Below are 20099 nucleotides of genomic sequence, written 5' to 3' on the forward strand. Positions count from 1 at the left end.
GGGGGGGGCTTACTTCTTTTGGGAAACAGACGGAGGCGGTTCGGGATTTCGGCCGAAGCGAAGGGTGCTTGAGCGGACTCGAAAGGCCATGCCCTGCGTGGCATAACCGCCATACCGTGTCACAGTGGGAACTAACACGGAAAGGCAGAGCAGTCTTCCGCAAAATCGTATGTACAGGCTCTGCACGGCTGCGACTGTAGCCTTGAATCTCCGTGCTTGACGCTACCATTCCATACGCAGCAGGGATCAAGACGTATGCACAGTTGCCCACAGCACCAATTAAACGAAGCGACTAGACGACCGTTCTAGAACGGTCGTTGCGATGTCGCGCAAGCGGTGCCGGCCACCTTCCGTACCAAGTGACACAACACGTGACACACACACACCCTGGCCACACCCTTTACGAAGCTTTCACTATAAGGCCTGACTACACCGTTGACAGCACGTACCGTATGGCACATCTAGCACACAACTCCAAAAGGTTTTGTATCACCACCTGTTTCACAAAGATGCAGTCGCGGCAACAGCTCGCTCAGCACACCTGCTCGTAAAACACACGCGCCTCCACAATCAGCTGCCGCCCCTGCACACCAGCCCCGCCGCTCCGGCTGCCGCCGCTCTCATCCCCCTCTGCCTGCCCCGCCGCCGCCACTTCCCCCGCCGCCGCTTGCCCCGCCGCCGCCGCCAGTCGTAAGGTCTCCAACACCATTGCGCCGGTCTCCCGGGTGTACTGCACGCCGTACCAGCCGCCGGGGGGGCCCTCCAGCACCTGAGGGGCGGGGCGGGTTTGACACGTACGCGGTGACACGGTGTGGCAAGGGGTGTTGCGGACAGTTGGACAGAGACATGTGTTGGAATCGCGGGGAACGGGAGGCGCCTACTCGCTCGAAAATCCCACCTACCCCCTCGTGCCTCTGATTTCTCAACTGGATACTGTAAACACCATCCCCGACCGGGCCCCCCCTTCATGCGTGCGGGTTCATCACTCCGTTCACGATAACCGGCTACCCCCCCCCCCCACACTCGTTTTAGCTTGGTCTGGTTTGTTTTGGGCTGGGACTTGCGCCCCCCCCCCCCCCCCGCCCGCCCTCCCCGCGGCCTCAGACACACGCTTTCGCTCCCTCAAGCATTGGGTTCGGTTTGATTTGGGCTGGTATTTAAAAACACACACACACACACACACACACACACACGCTCCCCCCACATCCCACACCTGCTGCAGCTCCAGCCTCAGCCCGGGCAGAGCTGAGATGCCCTGTGCGAAGTACTGCCGCAGCGCGCCCAGCCCCCGCAGGACACCGTCCGGGGAGCCCACCTGCAGCAGCAGTAGCAGCAGCAGCAGCAGCGACAGTAGCAGCGGCAGTGGCAGCAGTGCTCGTTACCTGCCCCCGCGCCCTCTCTCCAGCCGCCGCCCCAGCCGCCGCGACCTACCGGCGTGACCCGCCCCGCCGGCGCCCGCGCTCCTGACCACCTCAGCATGCAGCCGCCCCCCGCTCCGCCTTGGCCCCGCCCCGCCTTGGCCTCGCCCCGCCTTGGCCTCGCCCCGCCTTGACCTCGCCCCGCCTTGGCCTCGCCCCGCCTTGGCCTCGCCCCGCCTTGACCTCGCCCCGCAGCACCGCAGCTTCACAGCGACCGCCCTGGAGCTGTCCGCCCGTGCGCATCCCAGCCCCTCCTGCTTTAGTTTCGCTTCGTGTGGGCTGGTTTTAACAACCCCCGCCCCCCCGCTCTTTACTCTTGGAGCACCTTACGTAAGACCACATACAGGTAATGCATAGCCGCTCTCTCACATCTACTCATTGGCCCAGACCTCAGTCCTGCCGTTCGTAGTTGCTCCTCCTCCTCGATCCCCCTCAATCCCAGCTCCCGTCCCCGGCCCCATTTCTCCCGCCGCCTGCCAGCCCTCCTGCTGGACCAGCCTCCCTTGTCCTTCTCGGCTCCGCCCCCCTCCGCCCCCCTCCGCTCCCCTCCGCGCCCCTCCTCCACCCTCCTCCGCCCGACATCCTTCCTACCTGGCCTCCCGTCGCGTGGAAGGCCGCCGCGACGCGCGGGCTCTCAAACACCACCTCTGGCGAGTAGTGCGACATCACTGCATCCAGGTCGCGAGCATTCCAAGCCGCAACCCAGTCCTCGGCCAATTTTCGCGCGGATTCCATGGTGGCAGCTCGCAAGTTGGCAAAAGATAACTCTGTGCGGTGGCCTGCGGACCTATTGTATACTGTTTAAGTGTTATGGTGCTCATGATTAGTACCGTGGCAAGGACGAATTCGCCGGAAATTTAGCAAGCGCAATGACACGCGTGACGGTTGGGCCTGGCGGCAGCTGTGAATCGAGGCCTGCGGGAAAGTCTTCGTTCTAGTACTCTCTAAATCATGCTTTACCAAAGTAGCACTTCAAACGACTTGGACGGGGGCATGTATGCAACCAGCTATGCGCGCGGGGAAAGGCCTTTCCGAGGTTGGGCGGCGTGGCGTGCAAGTGTGCAACACTGTTGCAACCGCGTGGCAGCCAGGCAGAAGCAGAGGGAGGAGAAGCAGGCAGCCAGGCAGGAGAAGGGGAAGGCTGGGTGGCAGCCTGGCAGCAGGAGGAGGAGGAGGCGGCGGCAGCCAAGCAGCAGAAGTAAGCAGAAGGAGGACGGGGCAGCCGAAGCAGCGGCTGATGCGAAAGCGGCAGGCGGCGAACGTGGCAATGATTCAGCAGTGGAAGGCCATGAGGGTGGTTCAGAAGAAGAAGGCCCAGCGAGGATGGGTGGGCGGGTGGGTGGGCGGCTGGCCTTCGAATTTGGGGAGAAAACGGAGGGGGGGGGGACGTTTGGGAGTCAGGGCACGCGAACGTGCCCACCCCGCCCAATCGGGAGACCAAAGTCGCTCAGCCGCCTGCAAACTTGTAATTGCCTCTGTTAGACAAATTGAAAATGTGCTGTACACAGGCTTGAAGCGGCCCAGCGCTGCAGCCCCAACTTGTTTTCTTTACTTTGCTCCCAACGAATAAGCTCAGCAACACAAAGTTGTCAGGATGAGCACACACGATCATAACACAATTCAAAAAGTAGTTTACGGCCTGTTTGATGGCAAGGGCGACCCCACCATTCTGGACTACATCTGTGGTGTTTTGGAGGATGAGCACTTCGAGTTCGGGGAGGATGGCGAAGAGGCGTTTGAGCAGATTGGGCCTTTCCTGGTGCGCGGTGCCAAAGCCATACCCACTCCCATCGCCATCTTTGGCTTCGCGCCTCCCGCCGCGCCTCGCGCGCTCATTGCTACTCCTTATCTTTCGCAGATCGATGGGCATTGCGTGCGCAGCGAGCAGGAGGCTCGCGACGCCTGCAAGGCCCTGGCGGGCAAGCTGTCGGTGCGGGCGCAGGCTGCGGCTTCCGCCACAACGCACCGCGCGCTAGGCACCGGGCCGGTACAGCTGGCGAAGGCGGACGATCGAGCCATCTTGTATCAGGAGCAGTCGTACCGCCACCTCATTCAGGTGGGGAACGGGGCGGGGGGTTTGGCAGGAGCGGCGCAGGAGCTGGGAGGGTGAGCGGGGGATGGCGGCTCGTGGGGTGTGTGTTTGGGAAGGGTGCCTAGGGATGAGTGCCAAGGCGGCGGCAGTAGCAGCGAGGTGGTAGTGGAAACCGGGAAGGTCTGGAGGTGTACGGCGGCCGGGACGCAGGATCCGCACCAACGTGGGTAATACGCGCCAGTTGCGGGCTGCGGATTGGATCAGGTGTGTTTTACGGGGCCGTGCGGTTTGATGCGGTATGGGAGGAGGCGGCGAGTCGGATGCAGCCACCGCTAAGGGCCCAGGAAGGCAGCACGGGACCTAGCGGCGGCGACTGAGCCGCAGGGGCCGGTGGTATCGGCGCGTGGCCCACAGGTGGGGGGGTGTTGGGGGCAGCTCTGGCGGCGGCAGCAACGGCGGCGGCGGCGGTAAGAGGGGCAACAGCGTCAGCAACCGCGGCGGTGGCGGCAAGGGCGGCGGCGGCTGTGGCTGTGGCTGCGGCGGCTTTTGCTGTAGCAGCAGGGATACGGGCGGGGATACAGTGAGCAGTGGCGGCTGCTGCCGCTGCTGCTCCGGCTGAGGCGGGCGTGGTGGCAGCGGCGGCGCCGCCACCGCCGCCGCCGCGGGCTGCTGCGGCTGCGGTGGTGCGGCTGCTGCTGCGACGGAACCAGACGTGCCAGACCGCAGCGCCTGACTGGGCTGCGGATAGCGACTGGGCTCCGGATAGAAGGCCGGCGGTCGCAGTGACGGAGGGCTTCGGTGCAGACCCCAGCTCACAACGACTCCTCCTGATCCGTGCCCTATACCCTGCGCCCGACACCGTTCCTGCCAACACACCCAATGCGCCCATACACACCCAGTGTGCCAACACGCACCCCTACACACCCTGTATGCGCACGCGCAGACGCCCTTTGGTGACGAGGCCAAGCCGCCGCCGCTGACGGAGAAGGAGAAGGCCAAGCTGGACAAGCGCACAGCCAAAGAGGAGGAGGCGCAGCGCAAGGTGTGTGTGGGGGCGGGGGAGGGGGGGGAGGGAGGAATGAGGGGTGGCCGATTTGGGGCATTGGAGGGGGCAGGGAGCGGGTGGACTTGGGAGAAAGGGGCAGTGATTCATGAAAGACGGAGGTGGGGTAAGTCTGTTGCATTCCTAAACAGACCGCGGGGGTATGCTCTCCCACTCTACACACCCGCCCACACACGCCCCCACACACGCGCCCACACATACCCGCCCACACAACTCTCACACGCCCTTCTATCTGACACACCCGCACCCCCCCCCGCACAGGTGCTTGCTGCTCACCAGGCCCGCGCCGCCCACAGCCTGCAGGGCGACACGCCCACCATCATCCGCAACCAGTGGGTGTGGCCAGTGGGGGGTGTGGGGGTGTGGGGGTGTGGGTGGCCAGTGGGGGTGTGGGGGTGTGGGGGTGTGGGTGGCCAGTGGGGGTGTGGGGGTGTGGGGGTGTGGGGGTGTGGGGGTGTGGGTGGCCAGTGGGGGTGTGGGGGTGTGGGGGTGTGGGGGTGTAGGGGTGTGGGGGTGTGGGGGTGTGGGGGTGTGGGGGTGTGGGGGTGTCGGGGTAGAGGGGGCTTATGGGTGGGTGCAGGGGGCAGTAGGCGGCTACGGGGGTCCATGCAGTTGCCAGTTGCCAGTTGCCCGTTGTCAGTTGCCCGTTGTCAGTTCCCAGTTGCCAGTTGCCAGTTGAGCCAGAGGTACAGCACCGGGAGCACTGGCTGTGTGGGGTGGCGCAGATGACCCCCCCCCCACACACACACACTCTGGTTTAGTTTGGGCTGGTATTTACAAACCCCCCCCCCCCACACACTCCTGCATGCCACCCATCTGCACCTCCATCCCCTCTCCCCTCGACCCCTTCCACACCCACACACAACACAAACACACGTGCACACACACACACAACACACACACACACACACACACTCCGCCCTCCCCTCTCTCTCTCCCTCAGGGGCGGCGGCGGCTCGCGCGACGTGCACCTGGAGAACTTCTCGCTCAGCAACGGCGGCAAGGAGCTGGTCAGCGACGCCACAGTCATGCTGGCCTTTGGGCGGCGCTACGGACTCATCGGCCGCAACGGCACGGGTGAGGAGGAGTTGCGAGATGGGGTAGGAGGTGGGGGGGAGCATATGTGTGTAGGGGGGAGAGGGGCTGCCATGCCCCAAGGAGAGCCGTGGAAAGGCATGAGCCGGAGCAGGCGCGGACGTGTCTTCTGTGCCGCTACAAAATGCGGTAAGGTGTACGTGCGCCCGCAAATCCACGCAAATGCTCTTCCTTCCCCCCCTCCATGTCAACCGTGTCCGTCCCCCCCCTCGCAGGCAAGACCACGCTGCTTCGCGCGCTGGCAGGCCACGAGATCAAGGGCCTGCCCCCCAACTGCCAGGTGCGGTTGGTTGGTTGGTTGGTTGGTTAGTGTGGCGGTTATTATTGCGGTTTGTGCGGTTGGTGGTTGCTCGGCTGGGAGCGGTGGCTGTCCGACAGTGGACAGGTAGGAAATAGCAGTGGTGGGTGGATGCTCAGTCCCCAGGCGGCCCGCCAGGAGGCCCACCCCGGCTATCGCTGAACTAGTCATGTCTGAACCCCTCCCCCCCCCCCGCGTCCACTGAAATGACCGCCTCCCCACCGCACCTCCTCCGTCTCTCCCCTCCTTCCGCCTCCCTCCTTGCTCCCCCCCTCGTCCCCTCCTTCCATCTCTCCCTCCCTGCACCTAACCTCCTCCGTCCATCCTCTCCTTCCATTCCTCCCCTCCATTTCCCCCTCCTCCTCCCCCCCCCACCCAACCCACAACACACACACACACACACACACACACACAAACACACACACAAACACACACACACACACACACACACACACACGCAGGTGCTGCATGTGGAGCAGGAAGTGGTGGGCGACGACACGCCCGTCATTGAGGCGGTGCTGGCGTGCGATGTGGAGCGAACACAGCTGCTCAGGGTGGGGGCAGGGGAGGTCGGAGGATGGGCGGGCGGGTGGGTGGGTGGGCGTGTGTGTTTGGGTGTGCGTATATGAGCGTGTGGGGAGAGGGGCGAGTGCGTGGGTGGTTAGCTGGGTAGGTAGGTGGGTGGGTGGGTGGATGGGTGTTCTGGCTTTGTTTTAGATAGCCAATCCCAGTACAATATGAGAGGGTGGAGAGAGGGGGCCAGGGGGGGAGCTCCTCGCTCTCTGTTTGCTTGCCTGGAGAGGGGAGGGCCGCCAACCGCCAACCGCCATCCACCGTCAACCGCCCACCGCCACAGGAGGAGGCGGAGCTCCTAAAGGCGCTCAACCGTGAGCGGCCAAAGGACGGCGGCGCCGCGGACGCAGCCGCCGCCGCCGCCGCCACAGCCGCCGCCAAGGCCTCCGGGGCATCGGCAGAGGCCCCGGCTGCTGTTGCTGCTGCTGACGTGGCGGCGGGCAAGGACGAGGCGACCATGGCGGCGCGGCTAAATGTGGTGTACAGCCGGTTGCAGGAGATTGACGCGTACGGTGAGTGGTGCCGTGGTGCCGTACTGCCGTACTGCCTCTCTCATCCCCAACCGGGTTATATACACAGTGCATCCTGTACCGCTTTGCCAACCCACCTCCCCAAACCCCCCCCCACACACACACCCCACACACACATTCCCCCGCAGGCGCGGAGGCCCGCGCGGCCATGATCCTGGCGGGTCTGTCCTTTGACGAGCCCATGATGCGCCGAGCCACGCGCACCTTCAGCGGCGGCTGGCGGATGCGCGTGGCGCTGGCGCGTGCGCTGTTCGTGGAGCCCGACCTGCTGCTGCTGGACGAGCCCACCAACCACCTGGACCTGCACGCGGGTGGGGCGGTTGGCGGTTAGCGGTTGGGTTTTGGGCGGTTGGGTGGGGGTTTGGGCGGGATGAGGTTTGAGTGTGGTGGGCTTTTGAGGCTGTGGGTTCTAGGTGGGGGCGGCTTTCGTGTTAAGCGTGTATGGGTGCAGGGGTGGGCTAGAGGGCAGGCTAGAGGGTGCGTGTGTTGTGAGGGTGCGTGGTGTTGTCAGGCAGGGCTGCACAGGTTGGGGGAACGAGAGCAAGGACGTGAGGGTTTCCTGGTTTGGGAACGACGGCTCCCCCTGTCCCCCTCCCCTCCCACCCCCTCGCTCATACCCTTCCCTTCCCGTCCCTTCCCCGCCCCCAAAGCAAACAAATCTATTAAAATACGACCCGCCTCTGCCCCCTCCGCCCCTCTACGCCCCCCCCCTCCCCCCCGCAGTGCTGTGGCTTGAGGACTACCTGGTGCGCTGGCCCAAGACGCTGCTGGTGGTGTCGCACGCGCGCGAGTTCCTCAACGTGGTAGCCACCGACATCCTGCACCTGCACTCGCAGAAGATCATCACCTACAAGGTGGGAGGCTGGGGGGGGGGTTAACGTTGAACCAATCCCGTAAGGAAACAGTCGCGCGGCTGGGGGGGGGGCAGCGGGGGTGTGGGGGTTGTATGGGCGTGGGTTGGGGGGCGGGGGGCGTGGGGCGGGGCGAGGCGGGGTGGGGGGAGCGTGGGTTGGGGGGAAGCGGGTTGGGGGCGCCGGGACAGGGGTTGTGGGGCTGGTGACTGGTGAGGACCAATGACCCCTGGTGTGTTGGTGGCGGTTGGGGCAGTTCGTTACGGGTGGAGACTCACCCAGGCCCCCCTACGACTGTGGGGCCCCTCCCCGCATCCACACACAAACTTACACACACTCACACACACAGCCTCATACACGCACATGCATTCTTCCTGATGCTCCCTAACACAATGCACGCACACACACACACACACACACACACACACACACACACACATGCCACCCTCGCTCTCTCACTCTCTCGCTCGCCCTTACACAGGGCAACTACAGCACCTTTGAGAAGACCATGACCGAGCGCCTGAAGAACGCCAAGAAGGCCGCGGAGGCGCAGGACGCCAAACGCAAGCACGTGCAGGCCTTCATCGACCGCTTCAGGTGTGTGTGCGTGTGTGTGTGTGTGTGTGTGTGTGTGTGTGTGTGTGTGTGTGTGTGTGTGTGTGTGTGTGTGTGTGTGTGCGTGCGTGCGTGCGTGCGTGCGTGGTTGGGTGTATGGCATATGTCAGGGTGCGCGGCCGTGTTTTGGGAAAGCGCCACTATCAGACGGACATACGGTACGTGCAACACACGCACGCAAAACAAACATTTGCCATCACTCGGTTTCTCGTGCACGCATACACACATACGCACACACACACACACACACAACACCCCCACCGCCCCCACACCCCACAGGTACAACGCCAACCGTGCGGCGCTGGTGCAGTCGCGCATCAAGGCCCTGGAGCGCATGGCCGAGGTGGAGGTCATGGAGGAGGTGAGGAAGGAGGTGGGAGGGGGGGGGTTAACGTTGAACCAATCCCGTAAGGAAACAGTCGCGCGGCAAGGAGAACTGGGGTGGGAGGGGGAGGAATAATTACACTTGGTAGTGGCGAAGCCACTGATGACTAGGGCTGACAAGCCCTAGCGTTAGGTGAGCGCGTTCCATGAGGGGGGGTGGGTTGTAAATACCAGCCCAAACCAAAGCAAAACCAACGAACAAGGAGCGGAGCACAGGCAGAGGTGTTGGGGACGCTTTGGGGGGGGGTTTGGGGCGGGGGTGCGGGGGTGGAGATGGAAGTGGAGATGGAGGTGGAGGTGGAGGTGGAGGTGGAGGTGAGAGACATGGGAGGGTGGGGGTGGGGGTGTTGCAAGGTTAAAACACTTGGGAACAGGATACAAGCAGGGGAATAAGGGGACAGCAAGCAAAAACATGGAGGGGGTGGGGGTGGGGGATGGAGGTGGAGGTCACGGAGGAGGTGAACGATGAAAGGGTGGGGGTCGGGGCTGGAGAGATGGGGAGTGTATTCCAGTCCCAACGGGGGGCACCTCCGCCCCACCCACACACCACCCGCCCCACCCGCCCCGCCCCACCTTCCCATCCCCCACAGGACCCGGAGTACATCTTCAGCTTCCCCGAGCCCGAGGGCAGTGCCGCGCCGCCCATCATCGCCTTCAACGACGTCGACTTTGGCTACCCGGGCGGCCCCACCCTGTTCAAGTGAGAGGGGGGCGGGAGCGTGTGTGTGTTTATGTGTGTGTGTGTGTGTGTGTGTGTGTGTGTGTGTGTGTGTGTGTGTGTGTGTGTGTATGTTTGCTGTGTGATGTGTTAAAAAGGAAACGAAAGCCCGTGTGTGTGTGTGAATGTGTGTGTTAAACAAAGAATCAAACGGAACAAAATTCCGCCATACACGCGCGCGCAGTTACCAAAAAATACCGACGCCGGTTACCGAGCTCCGCGTTTGTCGATGTTGCCCCAGTTGTCACCTTGAGTATACTCACCCGCATATGTTGCCTGGAACCCCCTACCCGGGCGTTTGGCATTCAGCCTCGTCTCCGAGGTGCGCCCGCATGCGCTGCCATGCTCCGCGTCGGCGACGCGCTACAACGTTTACCGGGCACGCCTAATCCCCGGTGTCTCGTCCATGGTCCATAGCCAGTCTTACCTATAAGCGAGAGCGAGAAGTAAAAGCATAGGGCGGCAGCACAGAAGTGTCACGGGCATGCAAAATGGCAACGGTGAAGAGGGGCGGCGTGCAACAGACATGCTACCTAGCGACCTAACACGCATCCCACTAACTATACGAATGCCCGGAAAAAGGGGGGCGAGTCAGAGGCAACGAAGAGACAAATATCGCTAGGCTGCATGGGCTTCCGTGGCGGGCGGCGGTTATGGAGACGCTGATCGCGCACGACGAGGCACTGGGCCGGAACCCCATGTGCATGTGTGTGTGTGTGTGTGTGGGCGCCGTGGGCTGGCGGGGGCTGGCCCCCCGCTCCCCACTCCACGGCGTCACCGATGCGAGGCAAGCACGCGGCCGCAATGGCCGCATCGGTGAAACCCGAAACACTCCCCTGGTAGCGCGGGCGCAAGGGCGCCCAACGTGGTGTCCACAGGTCCACGCGGCAGTTGATGACCAACATGGCTCCGACATGTCCAGCGCCAGAGCTCGCCGCGGGAGGGGGGGGAGAGACGAGGGGGAGGAGGAGGTGGGAGAGGAGGAGGAGGACGAGGAGGAGGAGGAGGAGGAGGAGGAGGAGGAGGAGGAGGAGGAGGAGGAGGGGGAGGGGAGGAGGAGGCGGAAAGGGGGGGGGGGGGGGCGCCACGAAAGCGACGCGGGCGACTGGGCGGGCTTGATTGTCGGTGTCGCCGAATGTGTGTGTGTGTGTGTGTGTGTGGTGCTGGGTGGGTTGTGTGTGCATATGCTGTAACTCTGTTGTGTGTATGTGGGTTATGTAACTTAAAGTCTGTTTCTTCATTTCGTGCAATGTGACGCAGGAAGCTCAACTTCGGACTGGACCTGGAGAGCCGCTTCGCCATCGTGGTGAGTCAGCCATGAGCGAGGGCTGCTGGAAGTGTGTGTGGAGTGTTGAGATGGTCGTTGCGGGTGTTACAGGATGATGAATAATGCAAGTTTGCTTAGCTCAATTTTAACAACCCCGTCACCGCCCCCATGCGTCTTATGGTATATCGTACATGCTTGTTGAACGGAACGCTCCGCGAACATCCCCGCTGCGCCCCGCTTCGTTCGCTTGGTTTGGGTTAGTCTGGACTGGTACTTACGACCCACCCACCCACCCTCCCACCCAAACTGCTCCGCAGGGCCCCAACGGCATCGGCAAATCCACGCTGCTGAACCTCATCAGCGGCAAGCTGCAGCCAACCAGCGGGTCCATCACACGAAACACGCGGGTGCGTGGGGTGGGGTGGGGATGGGGGGTTGTAAATACCAGCCCAAACTAAACCAAAACCAACGAAAACGAGCGGAGCACAGGCCGATGTGTTAGTTGCAAGCGATAATGCTTGTGGGATGTGGGCCGAGGCGTCGTGGAGCAGCAGGGCGAGCGGCGCCGGCAATAAGTGTCGCCGCCCGGGCTCGGTGGCGCGTGCAACAGCACAGGACAGGCACGCGGACGCGACAAGCAAAACCCACGACTTACCTGGCGACCAGGAAAGCAGCCTGACGCCAGGCAGGGAGCGTCGGGCGTCGGGATTGCAACTTGTGTGTGTATCGCTCCTGCCTTGTTTTGGGACGGGGCTCTTGGGAGGGCGGGGGGGGGGGCGGGGGATTGGGAGACGGCCAGATATCCCGAACAAACGATGGCGCGTTTTCGTTGGGCTCGGTTGTATGGCTGTGTGCAAATTGTTTGACATGACCAGTTGTGACATGCGACATGTGACATAGCAACATACGACATACCGACATACTACGAGACTCGCCCACATTTGCATATCTACGCGTCCTGGAGCTCATTCAAGTAATATCTCCCAGCTTTGCGGCGGTGCATTGCGCTAGCATAGCCACAAGCTCCTCCCACTGGCCGCACCCTACGCCACGCCACCACCACCGTGGCAACCGTGACACGTTTTGTTGTGTGCCACGCCGTTCCACGCTTACCAGAGGCATATTAAATGCATCCACAATATGTTTGGCGGGTTTGGATGCGTTTGGGCGGTATGTGCATTATGTCGCAATGTCGTATGTCGCAATTCACATGTCCGCATGTCGCAACCTGACCATGTCAAATAACTTGCAAGCTGCTATACCTCCCAATGACCCCCTTTTCCACCTCCACAACCCCTGCCCCATTGCCTGACCTGTGCCTTACGTTGCCTTACCTTTAAACCCCACGGCCCCTCCCCCAACCTTCCCCCCGCCCCACCCCTTCACTACACTTCTCTGCACCAATCATCTGCATCCCCCCCCCAAACACCCCCACTCCCGCAGGTGCGCCTGGCCACCTTCAACCAGCACCACGTGGACGGACTGGACCTGGCGCTCACACCGCTGCAGGTGTGTGGGGGGGGGAGAGGAGGGAAGGGAGGGGATTGAAAGGGGAGGAGAGGGAGGAGGGGGGGTGGAAGGTGGAGGGGGTGCAAGAGAGGGGGGCTGGAAGGGGGAGGGTGGGGCTGTAGATACCCAGCCCAAACGATAAGTTGCAAAGTAACGATCATTAGTGTGCAAGCTAGCATGAAGTGCCGACGTGCGGGGGGGAGGGCGGGCGGGGAAGGTGGAGGTGTGTACGTGCAGGTGTATTTCGTGGGGGTGAGGGTGAGGGTGGGCATGTGGGAAGGGGGCCGCTGCACAGCAGCCCACCCTAGTCACATCGTACACGCACGCCTCCCCTGAAACACGTTCCACGTGCCGCTCCCCTGCGCCCCTCTTCGGCCCGCCGGGCCCCCAGTTTGGGCTTGTATTTACACACACCCCACACACAACGTTCACTTCTCAATCCATTAAGCATGCAGCCCTCCCCTCCCCCACCTTCCCCTTACCCCCTCCCCAGATCATGGCCCGCTTCTTCCCCGACGCCAAGGAGCCCGAGCTGCGCGGACACCTGTCCAGCTTCGGAGTGCCAGCCACACTGGCGGGTGCGTGGCGTGGCGTGGGGTGGGGGGTGGGGTGGGGTGGGCTTGGGGTGGGGGGGCTTGGGAATGGGTGGGAGGGTGGGGGTCAGAACAGGGGCAGCAGGGGTGGCGTGACGTGGGGTGGGCGGGAGGGGTTAAGGGGTAGTCAACTGCGACCCCACCCAAAACCGCGCCCCCCACCCCCACCCCCTCGTTTTAGTTGGTTTGGTTCAGTTTGGGCTGGTATTTACAACCCCCACTCGTGCCCCCCCACACACACATGCCCCCCCCCCACACACACACCCTCCCCACACAGGCCAGGCCATGTACACGCTGTCGGGCGGCCAGAAGTCGCGTGTGGCGTTCGCCAAGATGACCTTCACCAAGCCCCACATACTGCTGCTGGACGGTGAGGGGGGAGGAGAGGGGAGGGAGGGAGGGAGGAGGGGGGAGGGAGGGGGATGGAGGAGAAGACAGGGGAGGAGGGAGGGAAGGAGGGAGGGAGGGGAGGGAGGAGATGGGTATACCTGCTCCCAGGTATGGGGTACATATGGGGAGGGAGAGGGCGCATTTGCGGGGTCTGGCGCGGGGGACGGTGTGGAAACCGGCGGGAGGGAGGGGAGGCGAGCGAAGCAGCGTGCCGTGCCGTACCGTGCCACATGCGCTTCGACCAAGGCCAACCTCCCTAACTCGCCACTTTCTCTCCAACCGCCACAACCGACTAACTGCCGCACAGAGCCCTCCAACCACCTGGACATCGATGCGGTCAATGCGCTCATCCAGGGCCTGGCCACGTTCAAGGGCGGCGTGCTCATGGTGGGGTGGGATGGGGGGGGGGTGGAGGGTTGGGGTTTGGGGTTGGGGGTTGCAAGGATTGGTACAGAGAAGTGTAGCGAGGTAGAAGCAGGTGGGGGTGGGGGTGGGGGAGGACGGGGGGGGTCGGGGGAGGGGGAGGGATGGAGGGGAGGCGAGCGGCGCGGGAAGCTGCAAGGAATACGGCATGGAAGGGGTGGAAGGTTCTTCCAGACTCTTCACGCTCCCCATACCCACACACACCTTCCCCCGCCGCGCTGTCCTCCTCGCTCTATTGCATTGGGTTCGGTTTAGTTTGGGCCGGTATCTCCAACCACCCTCCCCCCCCACACACACACATACATACGCACACGCACGCCGTACATACACATACACACGCACGCCGTACATACACACACACACACACACACACACACACACACACATACACACACACACACACACACACACACACACACACACACACACACACACACACACACACACAGGTGTCGCACGACCAGTTCCTGATCGAGAGCACGGTGGACGAGCTGTGGATGTGCGAGGGCGGCATGGTCACGCCCTTCCACGGCTCATTCGACGAGTACAAGGCGCGCCTGCGGGCCAAGGCGCACGTGGCGGGGCCCGCAACCGCCTAGGCAGTTGGGGAGGGGGAGGGAGGCAGGGGGTGGAGGGAGGCAGGCGGGAAGGGGGCCGGGCGGGAGGCGGACGGGAGGCAGACTGGGGGGGGCGGGGGGGGGGGAGGCAGACGGCCTGGGTGGAGGCAGGGGCGTGCGGCAGGCTGCATGTGTGTGTACGCGCGGCAGGCGTGTGTGTTTGTGGGGGCGGGGGCGATGTAGCCCCCCATGGGGTGAAGTGGCGGCACGGGCGACGCGGCAGTGGGCGCGAATGAAGCCGGTGCTTACAGCTAGGCTAGGGGATGCCAGCTAGTGAGCTAGGCACGGAAGAGATGGCAGGGCGGTGTCGCCGGCGGCGGGTGCATGCACGGAAAGCCGTTGCTGCTTTGCCGGAAGCGGCTGAATGGAACTAGTCGTTTGGTGGACGGCGGCAGCCTGGCAGGTGCACAGCAGGTGATCAGGACGAGCAGGCTGTGTGGGCAGGCGATTCGCCGTACGGGCGTACGGCCGCAGGGCCGCAGGGCCTGCACAGGCGGCTGCTTGTGGCGGCCAACAGGGGGCCAGGGGGGCGCCGGGCTTGGGGCGTTGGGCGCTTGGCCCGAGGAGGCGAGGAATGGCGGGACCAAGATTGCGGAATTCAACACCGGTCAGACCCTTTGTGTCCGATCTGTCGCGTTATTGGCTCGTCATTTACATCATCCGGTCACAGGCCGTGAGGCCACCACACTTCAAACAGGCTGGGCGCCACCGCGCCAGCACGTGCATTAAAGCGGCATAGCGCCCTGCGCTTCCCAGGTTCCGCCACCTTGAGCAGCAGCACTAGCCGCAGCACCACCACTCTAACACGACTCACATGCACCACATACAACCGCCCAACGCCGCTCGGCACAGCCAGCAGCTCAGAGTCCCCTCCGCACCGCACCCGGCTATCGCTTGCTCTCGCCCTTCCTTTCCACGGGTCCAGCTCCGCCTCCGTCCCCCTTCTTCGGAGCCCCCCACGCGACCTGCCGTCCCCCTTCACACCGCGCGCAGGCCCCTACAGCAGCTTCCCTGCACGCGCCCTGCCCCCTGCTGCTCACTTCCCCCCACCTCCTCCTCCTCCTCTCCACCTTCCCGCCCAGCTCCCCCCCTCTTGGCAACGACTTGGTCTGAAGTCTTCAGTGCATCCTGTCCCGCTTTTCCAAACCTCCTCGCAACCCCCCCCCTCCTCCTCCTCCTCCTCCCCACCTCCCCCCCAGCCTTCCTCCTCCTCCTCCCCACCTCCCCCCCAGCCCCTCCTCTCCCCTCCACCCCCACCCCTCCACCCCTCCCCACCACCTCTTCGCCCTCCTCACGCGGTCCCCAGCAGCACCGCGGGCAGGCCGTCGAACACGAGCTGGCTGACGTCCTGACGCTGCGCCTTGACGCTGACGTCCACGCCGCCCGCGCCCGCCACGAACTTGAGCTCCAGCAGCACCTGCCCGATGCCGCCCGCGCCGATGCGGCAGGTGGCGTAGATGGCGTCCTGCCCGGTGGCGGGAACCTGCGGTGGGGGGGGGGGGCGGAGGGTGTGGGGTGGGGTGGGGTGAGAGTGGGAGGAGTGTGGGTGTGTTGGGTTTGCTGAGGGGTTATTTCGCCCGGGCCCAAGGTGAGGGTGGGCAAGTGGGGGTTGGGTGTGGTGGTGGTGGTGCTTTGGTGGCGGGGGTGGGGTGGCGAGTGGATGGTTGGGCAAGCAGCATGGAAACGACCCGACCATCTTCCCTCCGCTCCCTCCCCCTCCCTCCCCTCCCCTCCCTCCCTAACCCTTCCTAACCCTTCCTAACCCTTCCTAAACCCTAACCCTCCCCCCCCCTAATCCTCCCCCTCCCTCCCTCCCCCTCACCTGCCGATGCGCCAGCACGTACAGGTTGGCTGCGGCCAGCCGCTGTTTGGCCACGTCAGCGGAGGGCACCGCCAGCGGCAGCCGGGCGCTGGCCTCGGGCGGCAGGGCCTGCAGGCAGGGAGAGGGGGAGGCAGTAGCAAATTAAGACACGGTATGCTGTATGCGTGATATGATATCGGCGTGTGACCGTTGCGGCATTGCGAGGCATCGGGCTGTCCTGCTGCGCGCTACGGACATGCCTGTTTGTGTGGCGCAGCCGGGCACTTCCCAACCCACCGCTCCCAGCCCCATCAACCACCGCTTCTTCCCCCTTTGGTTTAATTTGGGCTGGTATTTACAAAACCCCCCTCACCTTCCGCTGGTATTTACAAAACCCCCCTCACCTTCCATGCGTTGAGGAAGTCTGCGGCCTCCATGGTGCCGCCCTCCTCGGTGAGCGCCGCCAGAGGCACGGCGTCGTTGAAGTACAGCACACCCACCTGAGGGAGGACGAGAGGGGGGAGAGGAGGTGGAGGGTGGGGGTGGTGCGGGAGAAGGAGGGAGGAGGAGGGAGAAGGGCGGCGTGTTTTGGAGTATAATAGTCAAAGTGCAGGACAATATGAGGATTACACGGCGCACCGTTTCCCGCGTCGCCCACCATGCTTCCAATCCACCCACCCACCCACCCCACCCACCCCACCTACGCACCCACCCAGCCACCCCTGCCCCACCTGGTTTGTCCGCAGCGCCACCTGCAGTCCGGTGCCCAGCGGCGGCGGCGTCACCTTGCTGCCGTCCGCCGCCAGCGGCACCCGCACCGGCACCGTCACGCCGCCGGGCGGCAGCGCCCCCGGGGCGGGCAGCGCCAGCACCTGAGAGCGCAGCGGGACAGGAGGGGCCGGGGGGGTTGCAAGGATTGGTACAGAGAAGGGTAGCGAGGTAGACAGCAGGTGTGGTGTTGTGCGTACCGATGACCGGGGGGGGGGGAGGTGAGAGCGGGTTGGGGGCTGCAGGTTGGGGGTTGCAGATTGGTGTTGAGGGCCTCGTGCACAAACCCCCCTTCCATTTCATTGTTCACTCACGGTGATTCAATCAATCCTCCATAAACGGCTTCCCCCACTCATAGTTTGTGCCGCCCCGTTCCCACACCCACTCCAAACCCGCCCTCTCGGTTTTGCATGCGGCTCTTTAGGACGAACAGCCCCACGCCCGTTTCCCCCCTCCTCTCACACACAAATACACCTACACCCACATCACCCGCACCTGGCTGACGGGGCTGAGTCCGAAGCTGTTGCGGTTGGTCTGGATCATCAGGCCGTCCACCGGGGCAGCCTGGGGCGGGGGGACGGGGGCGGGGCGTGGCAAATTTAATACAGAGAAGTGTAGCTAGGTAGACAGCAGGAGGCAGGGGGTGGAAAACACCAGCCCAAGCTAAACCAAACCAAGCCAATGCAAAGACGAGGGAGGAATGTGGTTTTCAATTGCAGCAGTGCCGACTTCCGGGGGAGGGTAACCCGATGGTTCTTGTGGTTCCAGGTTTGCAGGGGTTGCAGGCTTGCAGGGGTCGCTAGGGAGCAGAAGGATGGAGTGCGGCTATGATGCTAAGCTTAAGCCTGTGGTTGCCTTGCTGTATCTATCAGACACCTACTTGGGCATCAGGGCACCGGTAGTGCCAGCCATCTGCTCCATCACCAATGTCGCTCATCGTCAACAAACACCCCATCGCCAATAGTAACCCACCACCGATGATATCCAGTCGCCGATAATAATGCGCATCATCCTCCGCCCGCCAACGATTCTCACCGTGTCGTTCTTCAGCGCCAGCAGGTACTCCACCTGCCCCGCCTGCCGCACCAGCCGCCCACACACCGACACGCCGCCCGGGGTGCTCAGCAGCACAGGCAGCTGCGACAGCGCGGCAGGCGAGATGCCCGCAGCGGCGGCGGCGGCGGCGGCGGCGGCGGCGCCACCGGAGGGCGCGCCGCCAAAGGAGGCGAAGGGGTCGGAGGAGGCGGCGGCGGAGGTGCTGGCGGCGGGCGGCGGCGCGCCTGTGCATTTGGGTAGGGTTGGGTGGGATGGGGGTTTTGGGGTTTGGGTTACGGCGCGACACGCGGGTAGGGATGAGCGGCTGGGGGAATTAAAGGGGGCTCACAGCTCCTGCGTCCAGTCTGGTCTTGTGCATCCTTGTGACTGGCCCAGGAGGCGCATGCGCAGTCCCTTCCCCAGGCAGGCAGGCAGGCAGGCAGGCTGCTGCCACACACGAACGCCACACACGTGCCCTCTCTCACCGCTGCCGCCGAGGTCTAGCCCGCCCAACAGGTCGTCGAGGCCGCGTGCCGCCGACGGAGCGGCCGCCGCCGCCGCCGCCGCGGCGTGCGGCGCGGGTGCGGGCGAGGGCTCAGAGAGGTCGAGCAGGTCGCCCACCGCCGAGGCGGAGGCGGCGGCGGCGGCGCCCGCTGCTGCGGCGGCGTTGTTGTCGGACACCAGGTTGCCGGCCACCGCGCCGTCCTCCTCCTGAGGCATTGGGGTGGGGCGGGGTTGCAAGGTTAAAAAACATTGGGGACAGGGTACAAGCCGGGGTGGGGCGGGGTTGCAAGGTTAAAAAGCATTGGGGACAGGGTACAAGCCGGGGTGGAGTGGGGTTGCAAGGATGCTTGGAAAAGCGGTACAGGATGCACTGAAGACTGCAGACTTGGGTGGGAGGCGGCATGGGATGGGTTTGGGGGCGGAGGGATGGGAAACGGGATAGGATGGGGATAGGATGGGGCGGGGCGCATGCAATGCGGGGCCTTCTCTTTACGCCATTAACATCTGGACAGGCACTCGCGAAAAAACCAATTCCTCCTCGCCGCCTCGCTCACCATCCCCTTTCCCAGACACGTTCACCGCCCCAGAAACTAGCCACCCCCGCCCCACGCCACTCCACCCAACCCCCACCTTCACTCCACACCCCCCACACACCCACACACACATCAACCTCCCCACCTCGAACTTGCGGCTGCCCAGCTCCTCCGCCCGCGCCACCGCCAGGCGCTGCCTGCTGACGAAGGTCTCGGGCGGGCGGTGGTACACGGCCGCCACCGTGGCCAGGTAGCGAGTGACCAGCTGGGAGGAGGGGGAAGAAGGGGGAGGAGGCGAGGGGAGGAGGGGTTGTAAATACCAGCCCAAACTAAACCAAACCACAGGAGGGAGAGGGCGTGGGGAGAGGGGGAGGGGGAGTAGGCGTAGAACAGCAGGTACATCACTCCCCCCGGGGCATTGCAGGACCGTCCACTGCCCCACAGCCGCCCCCCTGCTGGGCTCTTCAGCTTTGCCTACTTGTAACATCTACCTACATCTCCCATGTGGATGGCTACCACCGGAGCGAGGTGGACGGCTACACCGGCGCCTGCTCCCCTCCTTGCGCTTCCAGCCCATAACCTATCCTCGGTTGTTTTTGCTTTCTCATCGAATGGTGGAAACAACACCCCCCCAAAAAAACACTCCCTTCCCCCACCACACCCGCCCACCTGCTCCAGCAGCGAGGGGTCCAGGCTGCTGCTGTCGTCCGCGATGACGGGCTTCTCCGCCAGCACCACGTCCTTGGCGGCCTGGGGGGTTAGGGGGGGAGAGGGGTGGGGTGGGGGGACAGAGGGGGGGAGGGGCGACAGAGGGGGTTGCTAAGATGGTAGGTAGGGAAGACAGAGGGAGGAGGGGCTTGAAGGCAGTAGCAAGGGGGGCGGGAGCGGGTGGCCGGTGGCCGTTCATGAGCGACGGGAGCCACTACGAGGCATTGCGTTGGGCCAAACATGCCGTACCGTGGCACCAACCTAATACCCACACCCCCATATCTCCGCCCACCCACCCTGCTGTCTTCAGTGCATCTCTGCAACCCCCACCCCCGTCCGCTGGTTTGGTTTGGTTTGGGCTGGTATTTACACCG

The 20099-nt window shown here is 63.9% G+C and overlaps 3 protein-coding genes across 4 annotated transcripts in view; 1 reads left to right on the forward strand and 2 right to left on the reverse strand.

Annotated features, from left to right (window-relative positions):
- Position 1: 1 nt before the first annotated feature.
- Positions 2–2363, reverse strand: CHLRE_11g478100v5 (uncharacterized protein). Its single transcript, XM_001697313.2, has 3 exons — positions 2010–2363; positions 1214–1315; positions 2–769 (listed from the first exon to the last, which is right to left on the reverse strand). The coding sequence occupies exons 1-3, from the start codon at positions 2151–2153 to the stop codon at positions 533–535; spliced, it is 483 nt and encodes a 160-aa protein (XP_001697365.1). The 5' UTR covers positions 2154–2363; the 3' UTR covers positions 2–532.
- Positions 2364–2913: 550 nt separating this feature from the next.
- On the forward strand, positions 2914–15005 carry CHLRE_11g478128v5 (uncharacterized protein). The gene is made up of 20 exons (XM_043067669.1): positions 2914–3177; positions 3277–3474; positions 4394–4492; positions 4775–4845; positions 5457–5590; positions 5824–5888; positions 6368–6460; positions 6763–6991; positions 7138–7320; positions 7733–7863; positions 8342–8457; positions 8755–8836; positions 9450–9559; positions 10838–10883; positions 11162–11251; positions 12288–12353; positions 12847–12931; positions 13224–13316; positions 13644–13723; positions 14209–15005. The coding sequence occupies exons 1-20, from the start codon at positions 3013–3015 to the stop codon at positions 14356–14358; spliced, it is 2286 nt and encodes a 761-aa protein (XP_042919674.1). The 5' UTR covers positions 2914–3012; the 3' UTR covers positions 14359–15005.
- Positions 15006–15015: 10 nt separating this feature from the next.
- The window catches only part of CHLRE_11g478156v5 (uncharacterized protein), a 12728-nt gene continuing 7644 nt past the window's right edge, over positions 15016–20099 (reverse strand). For both annotated transcript variants that reach the window (XM_043067671.1, XM_043067670.1), the window contains exons 14-22: positions 19687–19767; positions 19163–19282; positions 18466–18691; positions 17981–18225; positions 17441–17509; positions 16909–17049; positions 16582–16677; positions 16199–16306; positions 15016–15859 (exon numbers count right to left, since the gene is read on the reverse strand). In XM_043067671.1, coding sequence (XP_042919675.1) covers positions 15668–15859; positions 16199–16306; positions 16582–16677; positions 16909–17049; positions 17441–17509; positions 17981–18225; positions 18466–18691; positions 19163–19282; positions 19687–19767 — 1278 coding nt within the window. In that variant the 3' untranslated portion in view covers positions 15016–15667. The remainder of the gene's footprint in view (positions 15860–16198; positions 16307–16581; positions 16678–16908; positions 17050–17440; positions 17510–17980; positions 18226–18465; positions 18692–19162; positions 19283–19686; positions 19768–20099) is intronic.

Source organism: Chlamydomonas reinhardtii, chromosome 11 (genome assembly GCF_000002595.2).
Source record: "Chlamydomonas reinhardtii strain CC-503 cw92 mt+ chromosome 11, whole genome shotgun sequence".
In the NCBI taxonomy this organism is placed as follows: domain Eukaryota; kingdom Viridiplantae; phylum Chlorophyta; class Chlorophyceae; order Chlamydomonadales; family Chlamydomonadaceae; genus Chlamydomonas; species Chlamydomonas reinhardtii.